Below are 13,977 nucleotides of genomic sequence, written 5' to 3' on the forward strand. Positions count from 1 at the left end.
CCCACACCTGTTTCCCATCACTTGTTATTAGGCGTGTATATAACCCCCTTTGTTTCTTATCTTTTTGCCTGTTCATTGTTCTTCATAGTTTACTTACCAGCATTCACTCTCAGCAGTAGTCTTGTTGGATTTTGATACCTTGCTCATCTTTTGGATTCTGTGTGCACCTGAGCCCTGATTGTGTCTCCCACACCTGTTTCCCATCACTTGTTATTAGACGTGTATATAACCCCCTTTGTTTCTTATCTTTTTGCCTGTTCATTGTTCTTCATAGTTCACTTACCAGAATTCACTCTCAGACATAGTCTTGTTGGATTTTGATACCTTGCTCATCTTTTGGATTCTGCCTTTTTGCCTATTTTTTGGATACCTTTACCTGTTTGGCTGCCTGCCTGTGTACCGACCTCCTTTCTGAATAAATACCTTTTGATTTTTGGAATCTGATGTTGTCGTGCAATTGAGTCCTCCTTTCTGTGTCACGTCCCTTGACTGATTTTGCCATAGGGTTAGACTCAGGTCAAGATTACATAGTCTGAAATGACTCAGCATAAATGGCATTTTGTGGAACATCTACTTTATGGGCACCTGATCAACATTTAACAGTGCAAATTAAAATGGAATGTGATGTGATTTTTTTTCTTTAAACATTTTGATTTTGCTCTTCAGGGATTTTTCTGCTTTTAATACACTTCCAATCATATCTGTAAATAGAATACCTAAAACTGTACTGTTTTATTTAACGTACTCAGTCCATATATCTGCTTTCTACAACCTGTAGTTTGAAAACCTTGAATATAACAGCTTGAGTAGTGTGGTTACATAATGCTAGTTTTTCCTATTGAAATATATATTGTTAACATTGTTATTTGACTGTTCAGCTGCATTGCACTATACAATATCTATATACTAAATCATCTGAATGTCATTGTTTCTACTGATTTGGCTCTTTTTTCCATAAATATCAAATTGGCTTCTTGATCTCTCTTATCTGGGGTAAAAGCACAAAAGGATGATAGTTAAAATACCGTGAGAGTGTCCTTACAGTTATAATCTCTCAACTTGTCCAGTGTCATGTCCTGGATCTTCCAAAGTTGCGCCACCAAAGGCACCTCGTGCAACATGAAATCTACTGTGAAAGTTATTTGGGGATATTTCAAGGTTTGCCAAATTGGAACAAAGAAGGATGTATCATTGATTCAAATTACAAATCAACATAAACCTTTGCTCTCGTCTTGGGTAACGTTTACTCTGTAAACACCACTCTTATGTGGGTCACACTGCAGCTTAAAATACTAGTAAAATACTTTGATAAATGCAACTTTTTTAAAATAAGTTTTTACAGGATCATTCATTCTTCTACCTGAAATGACTGGAAAAATACTTTCTAATATAATCTCTGTAACTTCAGGTTTTGCAATAAGTGGCAGACAGAAAAAATACAAAGCCATCTCAATCAATAAATAAACTGATTAGTCAATCAGTCATTTTATTTATCCTCAAAGGTCAACTGGGGAAGCAACCAAAGAGAACTACAGCATAAAACACAAAGCATGTTAACACGTGCAGCATGTTTTTTAATTTTTATTTAATTCATTACAAATGGGCCTAAAATCCCGAAAAATATTTTGAATGGGACCGAGGACATGTGCTCATGTTTAACACTGAATTGTCTTTTTCTTTTTAGCATGTTAAACAGTTCTCTGGTCCTCTGGATGTTTCCACATAGTTCAAACAAATAGCTTCAAAACAGCGTCTGTGAATTTCCAATATGTGGAAATTTCAGATGTGTTTCACATGTTTTTTTTACCATCCCGTTTCTCCGCACACAAAAGTACACACACGCGCGCACACGCGCCCACACACGCACACATTAGGAAACCTGAGCAAACTTCTCCCTCCTCTCTTTGAGGGTTGCTATATAAGGGCGAGCTGCCTCCAGGACTCTCTGCTCTGCTGACCTGGAGACCCGCCGTCCAACATGCAGACTCTGCTCCTTGTGTCGCTGCTCGGATGCTTCGGTAAAGACATTTCTTTTTCTTTCTTTTTTTCCACAGGCATTTAAAAAAAAAAAAACACATACACATTTCTTGCTCATTGTATCTGCATTGTTATTTATCCATTTGCTTTTGCAGCCGCTGTGTTTGCGGAAACAAAGGTGAAATGGTGCGTCAAGTCGGACAAAGAATTTGAGAAATGCCAGGCCCTCTCAGCCATCAATCCTGTGTTTACCTGTGTGAAGAAAGCAAACACCCTCGACTGCATCATTGCAATAAAGGTGAGAACAGTAGCCTAACATAATCCAATAAGATGTGCTCAGTAAATAAAAGCATCAAAAAGTAGTGGTGGAATGCAACTAAGTACATTTAAGTACTGTACTTAAGTACAATATCCAGGTATTTGTACTTTACTTGAGTATTTATCTTTTACATAAATTTATACTCAACTATATTTAGCTAACAACTTTAGTTACATTCCCGAAAATATATAAATATATATATATAATATAAAATATATAAATTTTAAAAATGTACTTTTATCAATTAACAAAATGCAAAGTGAGTAAACAAAATAAAAAATCTTAATCATATCAATTTTTGATGTGACCACCCTTTGCCTTCAAGCCAGCATAAATTCTTCTAGCCATTTTTTTCACACCTGACTTTTGCACTGTACTGTATGTATTTATATTACAATCTGAGAGGGGGCATTGTGCACAACGAGTACTTTTACTTTTTATATTTTAAGTACATTTTGATGCTGATACTTCTGTACTTTACTTCAGTAAGAGTTTGAATGCAGTCATTTTACTCATAGTGGAGTATTTTCACAGTGTTGTATTCATACTTTTTTGAAGTAAAAGATCTAAATACTTCTTAAACCACTACCAAAAAGTATAATCATCATAGCTCTGTATTCAGTTTGATGTCAATGGTCAATATTATTTTTTGGTTTGAACTGACCATCATTGACTTATGCAAAAGTATCAACACTGCACTGTAAACATTTTTCATTGCAAGCACTTACAAGCTTGTCCTACATTTAACATTTCACTAGTGAGTAAAAGTACCGAAAGAGGAAAATAAACTTAAAAGTATCGGGGGGGAAAGTCCACACCATGCAGAATATTTCATATAATGATCATGTTCTAATTGTAAATGATCATTGAAAATCATGAAAATCCATGAAAATGGATGGAGATATGTGAAATAACTGTAATAACTACAATTGTCAAATTAGTATAGAAAAGTCAGATATTTCCCCCTGAAATGTCGTGGAGTAGAATTATAAAATAGCATTTGATTCAAGCATTCAAGAAATTACGTACACGTATCTTAGCACTGTGAAAAAAAGTATAATACTAGAATAAACTGAATTTAGTTTAACTCTTCACATGTTTGAGCTGTTGAAGACATCACACATTGTGCTGCTGGTTGGTGACACTTTGTGTTTTTGCATCAGGATGCTACTGCAGATGCCATCACTTTGGATGGAGGGGACATCTACACAGCTGGACTGAAACCCTACGAGCTGCATCCCATTATTGCTGAGGACTACGGCGAGAGCTGTATGTTCACTCATCAGCTGTCTTTACTAATAAAATTAGCACAGAATTGTATGAGCTACATGTTTAAAAGGGGAACACCACCTCAAGTAACATTTCTAGGGCTGCCCTTGATTAAAGAAATTCTTAATCAACTAACACTAATAAGATTTTGTCAACTAAGTGATTAGTTGATTAATCAACATGACAAAGACCAATTTAAAGCATGTTTTTACCGGAGATGTGTTAAATCGCTTCTTGAAATAAGTAATTCAGCATGAAAAAAGCACAAAAATTACTAATCTACTAAAGAATTCTTGGTCGACTTACACTCATACGATTTCATCATAATTGATAAGTTAATTTAGTCAACAGATCGGTGAAACTGAGTTTCTCAAAGAATAATCCAAAAACACTTTAAAGTGTGTATTTACCAGAGAGGTGTCTGTCATTCAGCATGAAAAAAAAGATAAATAAAGAATTCTTAGTCGACTAAGACCAAGACAACCGATGTGTCCAACTGATCAACTAAGAGAGGGCAGCCCTAAAGATTTTCAATATGTTGTTTCCATGGCCTAGAAAAGTTCAATTAATATTTATGAACATGAACTACAAAGCCAGAAACCAGAGAAGTTGGTCTCAAACTTGTGATGCCATTGAGTTTAAAAGATGGAGTTAGAAAGACAATGAATGGGAGACTGATTGTAAATTGGTCATATATGACCAATTTACAATCAGTTAAGGAACTATAGTTCCCCTTTAACTTTTTGCGTTCAATTGTTTTGCATACATCCAGCTTCGGAAACCTGTTACTACGCTGTTGCTGTGGTGAAGAAGGGCACTGACTTTAAATTTAACCAGCTCAACGGGAAGAAATCCTGCCACACTGGTTTGGGGAAATCTGCAGGCTGGAACATCCCCATAGGAACTCTGCTGTCCATGAATTACATTACGTGGGACGGCATTGAAAACGAGCCTGTGGAGAAGGGTGAGTTACTACTTATGTCACCGCTTATCACAGTGGGAAATAGCTATGTCAAAGGTAAGTCAGCCAAAAATAATATGTGTACTTTTGCTCAGAGCTGTAGCTACCATTGAGAAACTCTCCTTAGCATTTCTTCTGGGAATTCTTATTTTATTACATTATAGTTACCTGTAATGGTATTGTAATCTGTCTTTTTGACATGAAGTTACAGCAGCCGTCCATTAGCTTAGCTTAGCATAGCATAAGGGCTGCAAAAACAGAAAGAAACACCAACCTTACAAATAAAATGAAACAGAATGGTACAGTCCTCTCTTTTTCTACAGCTTTTAGTGTGTTTGCTTTCCTGGGTTAATTTCAGTTTCTTTAAAGCCAACAAAATGTTTATGCTATCTGAAACCTGCTGGGACTTTCTTCATGGAGTTTGATCTAACTGTCTTCATGATGTTGGGAGCTTTGTTGCAGGGACTGGGGACTTCAGGATTTTTAAAATCTACTTTGTGTTTTGCAGCTGTGAGCAGATTCTTTGTGGAAAGCTGTGCCCCCGGAGCTACACGTGACTCCTCACTGTGTAAACTGTGCAAAGGAGACTGCTCCAGGTCCCACAATGAGCCTTACTACGACTACGCCGGCGCCTTCCAGTCAGTATCTGTGTTCCTCTGATTCTTCTGTGACTGTTCTCTATTATCCTCTACACATTTAGTCCTCCAATCCAAACAACCACATAGGTCCTACCCCTAAAACGACCCATGGTGGTGCATTTTAAATTGCCGCCACAACCGGTGGCAGTAGATCCGCAAATCCAAATTCCTAAACTTTTAAATACATTCTTAATGTTGTGAAACAGTCGCAGTTTCATTAAGTTTAGTCTCTAAATATCTAAGTAAACAAGCTCTGAAAAGATGGTTAAAAAGTGAAATAAATGGACGTGAGGACTTGGTAGTGAGGTATTTCTGTTGATTATGAAGTAGACCAGGGATGGGCAACTTAAATGCTGGAGGGGGCCACATTTTTTCATTGACACTACCACAGGGCTGCATATAAGACCGTGCACTTAACCAGATATGATGAAACTGCAATTTTAAATATGTTACTAATATGTAACTTAACATATTTCATGCTCAAATGCATGTATAACAGTATAAATAGGAATACAAAAGGTTTGAAGCAAATAAAATACCACTTACCGTGATTTCTTCTTTTTTTTTTCAGTGCAAGCACAGCAGACCAACATTAATTGCAAGAAGTAATTTTGTGCATTTTTACACTGCACTTTTAAGATTTCATGCTCAAATGAATATAGTTGTATGCACCACTAACTACAAAATGTAAACATGGGTCATTTAAGGCAGCTGTAGTTGTACGAATGACACAAAATCTCTATAAATATGATCACATCTCTGTTCTGTGACATTTTTAACTCATTTGCTGCTTCCTTAACCCCTGCAGAAATACATTATACTGCTGGTAACACACAAACCTGTAATTTTGATGCACCTGTGATTGATCTACTTAATAGGTGTCTGAAGGACGGCAAGGGAGACGTGGCCTTTGTGAAGCATCTCACTGTACCTGGTCAGTATCATATTATCATCAGTTATAATATGTATAGAACTTTAATCTCATAGAAATATGCAGCCTAATAGACTTGTTGTTTCATGGAATACAACCTTTCTGAATTATTTCAGTTGAACAACAAAAATTCTTGCATTTCTTGTAAGGTATCTTTAACATCACATCTACATCTGCATCACTTTTTTATGTAGATTACATGATTAAGAAAGCATACAACCAAAAGAAAAAAAGTGAAGAGAGGAAACCTGCCACCATTTTCATTATTTAAACTGGTATTTACATTAAGCAAATTATCTGTTGTAGGGGGTTTAATCTGTAATTACGGATAATATCTTTTTCGCAGAAGTTTTTTTTTATAGCTTTCCAATGTCGGTGTGCTGTATTTATGCCATTAATACATACTTATGAGGCTCAGTTTACTGTTAAATTGCACTTAAAGGGGCATTCCCGGTGGCACACCTGGTAGAGCGCGTACCACAGAGGCCCAGTCCTCGTAAGCGGGCGGCCCGGGTTCGAATCCGGCTCGGAGCCCTTTCCCGCATGTCTTCCCCTCTGTCTCCCCCTTTCACTCTCAATATCTCTCCTATCAATAAAGCTACAAAATGCCCAAAAAAAAAAAAAAAAATTGCACTTAAATTCAAATCACAGCAAATAACTCCTGGTTATAATCACCACAACTGATAAAATGTTGTTGTGACACACTTTCAGCCGACGAAAAGGCCAACTACGAGCTGCTGTGCAAGGATAACACCAGAGCACCTATCGACAGCTACAAAACCTGCCACCTGGCCAGAGTACCAGCTCATGCTGTTGTCACACGCAAGGACAAAGTGTTGTCTGACTTGATCTGGACTAGCCTCAACAGTACAGTGGTAAAATACAAAATATTTGTATTAGAGCATATCTGTGTGGTATCAGAGCGAGTTGTAGAGTTGACTGCCTAATGAGAGGGAGAAAAAAAGTGAATCATGATATGAAAGGATTCATTTAAACATGTGACTTATATTTCAATTACCTCACAATTAATTACTTTTTGTCTTTTCAGGGCTTTAACCTCTTCTCCTCTGAAGCCTATGCACCTTCTAAAAACCTGATGTTCAAGGACTCAGCAACAAGGCTGTTGCGGCTGCCGGAAATTACAGATTTCTTCCTGTATCTGGGCGCTGAGTACACAAGCATCGCCCATTCCCTGAAGAAAGGTACTTGTAAACCAAGGCAGATAAAACACACGTAATAACACTCCAACCATCACACAAAGGCAGAAGCCAGCAGACACTTTTGGATAATGGTTGTGCTTCGCTTTCCAGTGGCCACAGAGTCTACATCCACTGCTCTTAAATGGTGTGCTGTGGGCCACGCTGAGACAACGAAGTGTGACACTTGGAGCGCTTTCAGTACGGTTGAGGGTAGTGAAGCCGCCATTGAGTGCGAGAGTGCGCCAACAGTTGAAGACTGCATGAAAAAGATTATGGTAAAACAGTCTTGGATGAAATTGAGAAACTGTCATAGGCTTGAGATTTTTTTGTTTGTTTGTCGTTTTGTCTCTGATTATCTGTCATCTTTGTTATCCTGTAGCGTCAAGAGGCTGATGCAATGGCAGTGGATGGAGGACAGGTGTACACAGCTGGGAAGTGTCGTCTGGTTCCTGCTATGGTGGAGCAGTATGATAATGGTATGAAGCTTAGATAGCACTAAAACCATCCCATACAATCCTGTGTTTTATTTCACCTTTTCTACAGAAGTAATATTTAAATCTTTGTCTCTCCTCACAGCGCTGTGCAGCACCCCCGGAGGTAAAATACTCTAAATTAAATGTTAAAGTATAGATATCACTATAGTTAAAACAAAAGATAACACATTTACTGATTTTTTTTTTTACTAATCTTGAATCATGTTATTAGTTTGGGTAAAGTGTTTAGGTGTAATGCAGGTGTAATGCAGTCCACTGAAAGAAACATTACAATGGCAAAAATCCCAGAAAACATCTGTTAGAAATAATTTTGTTACTTTCCTAATAACTCCTGGGAAGTGACTTGGAAAGAGTTAAGTAATTTGGTGCTAACTATGAGAAAAACAGGATTTTTTCTGATAAGTTCGGATGGAATTAAATGAATTTTGTGACAAACATAGCATTTTGGCATGTTCAGCTGACCTGCTGCGTGTTGGCTAAAAGACTTTCTACTTTATGACAGTTGTTACAGTTAACAGGATTTATTTCATTGAAAGTTTACCAAGTGAACACTTTTCTTTTTTCTTTTTTCAAGTGACAAAGTGTGTAGTTCTTCTTCTCGAGGACATTACACCAAAATTATGATGAGATTATGATTATTATGATTAATTATGAGATGATTTGTGAGCAGGAAAAATGTTGGTATCTCACAGCTGTTAGATGAATGTTTAAATTAAATTTTAAACAGTAGCTAATAACTAACTGGCACATAGTTTTCTGATTCTTCACCTTCTGTACTTACACTCTTGTAGCCGCAGCCTCCTCTTACTATGCTGTTGCTGTGGTAAAGGAGAGCTCTGGGTTGACCTGGGAAACCCTTAAGGGAAAGAGGTCTTGCCACACAGGCGTGGGCAGAACTGCTGGCTGGAACATCCCCATGGGCCATATTCACAATCAGACTAACGACTGTGATTTCAGTAAGTGACTCTGTGCTTTTTCTCCCAAAAATTATATATAGTTAACTATGAAATCACAAATATGTTAGAAAAGAAACAAAATGTTTGTTTTTTATCAGCATTGTGAGGAAATGTTTTCTTATTGAACGCACAGTATCTGCACAATTGCGAAATATGCACATATTTAAATACAAAGTCCACTTAGCTGTGACTTTTACCACAGCAGACCAGCAGCTCTATAACTTGCCGATTCCACAACATTTTTCCCACCCTCCAGCAGCCACAGTTTTTGTCCTAGGAGACAGAAATTTGACATTGAGGTAAATTATTTGTAATTTTATTTGTGAGCTGTGTGTTTTGCACTCATACCAATTGGTTAAAGCGGGGTGCAGCAAAGTTGCAAAAAGGCGCATAACTTCAAAATGGATTTGCAGCCTTGCACAAGAATGAGTGAAAATGGGTTGGTAATTTGCCAAATTACAGCAGATTAACCGTTCATACAAGGGGATGTGGCAGTGAGAGTGGCCGATGACAATAAAGTGCGTAACAGATTCACGTTCCATGGCAAATCCCAACACATCATCATCTGCACTCAGCAGAGTTCCTTTTCCTTTTTTCCACCCCGATGCATTTCAGTAATTTAGAATATCATGGAAAAGTCCATTTCCAGTAGTTCAAGTCAAATAGCCTCAACCAAGTATTGAGTCATATAGATGGACATACTTTTCAGGGGCCAACATTTCTAAATTAAAGATACTTTAAAAATCGTTCTTTTGTAATATTACAATTTTTTTGACTGAATTTTAGGTTAATTACATTTAATGAAGATTAAATGTAAGCCATAATAATTATACATAGAAAAATTTAAATAAATTAAGACATGGAATGTTTCATTCTGTGTGTAATGGATCTATATAATGTGTTATTTCCACTTTTTGAATTGAATTACTGACATAAACTTTTCTATGATATCCTAATTTATTGAGTTGCACCTGTAAGCACGCCCACCTTTCATAACACACAAACCTTGTAGTTCTTTTTTATTAGCAAATGTTAGACTGTAAGTTGTTTTTTTTTAACTCAAACTCAACAAAAAACACAATTTTTCCTTCACCAAAGTGACAAAATTCTTAACTTTGTATACCCAAAATCCCCTATATGGTTTTTGTGCTGTAGAAAACTGTCATGTACAGCAGCTGGTATGGAAATGTTGTCAGAGAACATCAACCTAATGGCAATTCTGTTTCACTTAAAATATATGTTTCAAAACCATCAGGTAGTCTAGAAATGTAATGTTTAGGAGGCATGGTTGCCTTTTCTACACCTCTGAATGCAGCATTAACACAGTCCTCTTCTCCTCAGGCAAGTTCTTCGTTTCCGGCTGTGCCCCCGGATCAGACCAGAACTCTTCATTCTGCAAACAGTGTGGCGGCAGCGAAACACCAACAGTGGGAGATAATTCCAAATGCAGAGCCAGCGCTGAGGAGAAGTACTATGGCTATGCTGGAGCATTTAGGTAAGTGCAATGATTTTCTGCATGCTAATTTAAATGCAAGTATGTTCTAAGGACAGCTTGCTAAGTTATGTTATGTATGTCATTATAGATGTCTGGTTGAAGGTGCCGGTGATGTTGCTTTCGTCAAACACACAACTGTTCCAGAAAACAGTCGTACTGGTAAGAGACTGACACCGATCTGTCTTCATCTCAACTTAGAATGTTGTTTTGTACACTGCAAAAACTGAAATCTAAGTAAGATTAAATATCTTAGATCAAGGGGATATATGCTTATGTTTTGTCTGATAAGATAGTTGTTCTTTTAAGCATCTTTTATGTTAGACTGTTTCACTTGTTTTAAGTGTTTTGGTCCTTAGTGATCTAACTAGATATTACAGCTTGTTACTGGGATTTTATGACCTATACTGCGTGAAACTAGAATATCAAAAGCTCCAAAGCTGTTTCATCAACACTTACAAGTATAAAACTGCTATTTCAAAGTAATAATTTCTTATTTCAAGCATAATAATAGATATTTTTACTTGTTTTGGAAAGTCTTGACAAGCCAGATGTTCTTGTTCCATTGGCAGATAATTTTGCTATTTTTAAGCAAAATACACCTAATTGTTGTACTTTTTTTTCTTGTTTTTTGAGGCTTTTTGCAGTGTATAATACTACAACATTCTTTCCCTTCTTGTCAAAGGCCAAACTGCACCAGAATGGGCCAAGCCTGTGAACCCTGATGAATACCGGCTGATCTGCCCTGGGAAGGATCGAGTGCCAATCAGTGAATATGCATCTTGCCACCTGGCTCAAGTGCCTGCCCATGCTGTGGTGACTCGCCCGGATAAATACAACGACGTTGTTAGCGTTCTCCTGGACCAGCAGGTCAGTGATATATTTTTTTAGGTCATGAGGTGTAAGATACAGGGTGGTTTTACCCTAAAACTCTGTTGATTTTTGGCCTTGATATGGAACCTAAAAAGGAATTAATAGTCTGTTTTAAATCTTGATTTTCTTCTTATCTATAGTCCAAGTTTGGTCCCGATTCCAGTGCCCAATTTAAGATGTTCGAGTCACCAAATGGAAAGAACCTCCTCTTCAAGGACTCCACTAGGTGTCTGCAGCAGGTTCCAGCTGGGACATCGTATGAATCATTTTTGGGAAAATATTACATGAATGCCATGAAGTCACTCAGACAGTGCAGTAAATCCACTCCAGGTTGGTACCATGACTAACAGGGTAGTCACTTAATAGATGAATAGATTAATAGTGTGTCTTTATATCTATTTTTATATATTATGTCTTTATATCCTAGATATATTGTGAAAATATGTGTCCCAAGTCAGTTTTTGTGTCTTTCTGTTTCCCACAGATCTGGAGACAGCTTGCACTTTTCATTCATGCCAGCAAAAAAACTAGAGGCAACCATGGACCATGTGGTGCCTAATTCTGCTCGCATTGATTCCAGCGCCTTACCAACACTTGCCACACTCAATCAAAAAATCGCATTGTGCATTTTCTTACTGATCTTGTTGTAGACCTGTTGTTTTTTTAGAAGTACAATCAACAAACAGATACATTGCACTACCAAAACTTTCAAATCAAATCAACCACTGTTTTCATGCTGTTTAGACATAATGTAACATTTCCTGTGTTATTGGATCAACTATGTTTGTCAACATGTGCCAGACTTTTCTCAAATAAAACCTTTTTAATGCTCTTTTGTGCTGACAGTATATATTATATATAAATATATAGAGAGATTTTATGAAAGAGAGAATATTATCAAATTTGCTTCCACAGTGCTCTCTACTGATGAAATTTGAATTAAGTTGTGACTGTGTTGCCTATTTCTTGCCTTAATGTGTTTTCAGAAGTGTTTCGGGTCACTGTAGAAACATGGCGGTGCAATAGGTGAACTCTGTCAGAGGACCCGCTCCCTATGGATATGAATTCCTCATTCTAAGCTAACAAAAAACACAAGAATTCTTAGTTTCAAGTAATCATACACTGATGAAAACATAATCATGAATATTATATTCCACATCTGCCAATAGTGCTATTTACTGATGCTATAACCAATCAAACAGCCATCTTTGGATAAAAGCAAAGAACAAAATATTTTTTTAGATGGGGCATTTCATTAACAGGATTATGCTTGACATTATAAAAAAATTACAGTCTTGGACTATAAAAGATAGTACTTTTTTTTTCTTCAATAGACTATGGTTGGAAAGATTAAAGCTCCCATTAATATCGCGATATTTTGAGTGGCAATATTATATCGATCCATAGCTGCAAAGTATCAATATTATTATCATATTATTATTATATTATTATTTAGCAGGCCTTCAGAATATTTGCCATAGTGGGCTCACTTTTTGGAATAAAACTGGAGAAACTGGTGTCATGTGAAACTAGAAGATCTAAGGAATCTACAGCCATGTGTGTCCGGATATCGCATTGAGAAGTTGTCGAAATAATGATGCAAAGTTAGGCTTTTTTTAATGTTTCATTCAAAAAAATTCAGAGCAGTGATGCTTAAAGTTGAGGAGAGATTGACAAAATGCTGCAATAGTTGTCATCCATACATGTTGATCTGATATCAGCATGTATATTGCTGATGATATCAGTTAAATTTGATTTGACTGAATACTTTGTTGGTCAGTCTGTGGGTTTGAATCATTGTGGAGACATAAAAAGACTGAAGTGAGATGAATAGACTGAGAATTTTATCTTATTTGACAAAAAATTCTTGACTGGATTTAATTTTGTGGGCACAAAATACAGTTAAACAGTTAAATCGCAATATATTGTAACGCAAAACTCACCATATTGCAAAATTGCAATAATATTGTTTTGTGACTCAAGTATCAGGATGAAATTGTATTGTGGGGCCTTGGGTTATTCTCACTTCTACCATAAGGTCTACTCAGAAGGTTTCTTCCTCTGCAGATGCAATTAAAATCGATTCTATTCTAATGGCTTTTCACACTGTACGCGCGTAGGGAGCGTTTATATTGGCCCTGTTAGCAACAACTTTGTGGGGTTATCCCCTGAAAATCAAAAAAACATGGGGCTAAAGTTGCCAGTGTAAAACAGTGCTCAGTGTTAACATTATTCATGTGTTCAAACAGACATTTAACCCAGAGCTAGTAGGAGTGCAGTGTGAATTGTACAGCCTTGGGCTTAGGTTAACCCTGAGCGGTGTTGGGAAGGTTACTTTTAAAATGTATCTCACTAGATGTCATGAAAATGTACTTTGTAGCATATTCAATTAGATAACTCAGATTAAGTAACGTATTCCAAATATTTGTGTTCATTTGTCTGGGTAATACATTTCCATGCCAAAAACACATTTCTACAGTGTCTCGTCTATGCCTCTGCCACTGTCATGTGGCAGGTGCACTGAACACACAACTTTTTGTACTTATTATTTTTTTCATCTGTTCATGGGAAATGCCTTGTATGAATTTAAGAGCACAGACCTCAGTAAATGCCCTATTTTGAAAAGTAAACAAAAGCAAAACATAATTTGTATATTTACACTGTGATTTGGATCTGCTCCAAATTGCAAGAGTTTCTTTGCTGGTCCATGACAGACCCTTTGGGGGTGGAAAATAATAATAATACAATATTATTGTTATTATTATTATTATTATTAATAATAATAATAATAATAATAATAATAACAATAATAATATCATCATTATTATTATTACTACACAATTATAATAATAATAATAATACCTTTAT

The 13,977-nt window shown here is 36.6% G+C and overlaps 1 protein-coding gene across 1 annotated transcript; it reads left to right on the plus strand.

Annotated features, from left to right (window-relative positions):
* The first annotated feature begins 1,859 nt into the window (after window positions 1-1,859).
* Window positions 1,860-11,941, plus strand: tfa (transferrin-a). The gene is made up of 17 exons (XM_059344296.1): window positions 1,860-2,018; window positions 2,133-2,275; window positions 3,460-3,565; window positions 4,338-4,529; window positions 5,035-5,164; window positions 6,043-6,098; window positions 6,807-6,970; window positions 7,144-7,297; window positions 7,406-7,569; window positions 7,674-7,770; window positions 7,871-7,891; window positions 8,580-8,744; window positions 10,086-10,239; window positions 10,328-10,398; window positions 10,922-11,106; window positions 11,250-11,439; window positions 11,594-11,941. The coding sequence occupies exons 1-17, from the start codon at window positions 1,979-1,981 to the stop codon at window positions 11,638-11,640; spliced, it is 2,079 nt and encodes a 692-aa protein (XP_059200279.1). The 5' UTR covers window positions 1,860-1,978; the 3' UTR covers window positions 11,641-11,941.
* The last annotated feature ends 2,036 nt before the right edge of the window (window positions 11,942-13,977 follow it).

The sequence above is a fragment of the Centropristis striata genome, chromosome 11 (assembly GCF_030273125.1).
Source record: "Centropristis striata isolate RG_2023a ecotype Rhode Island chromosome 11, C.striata_1.0, whole genome shotgun sequence".
Lineage (NCBI taxonomy): Eukaryota > Metazoa > Chordata > Actinopteri > Perciformes > Serranidae > Centropristis > Centropristis striata.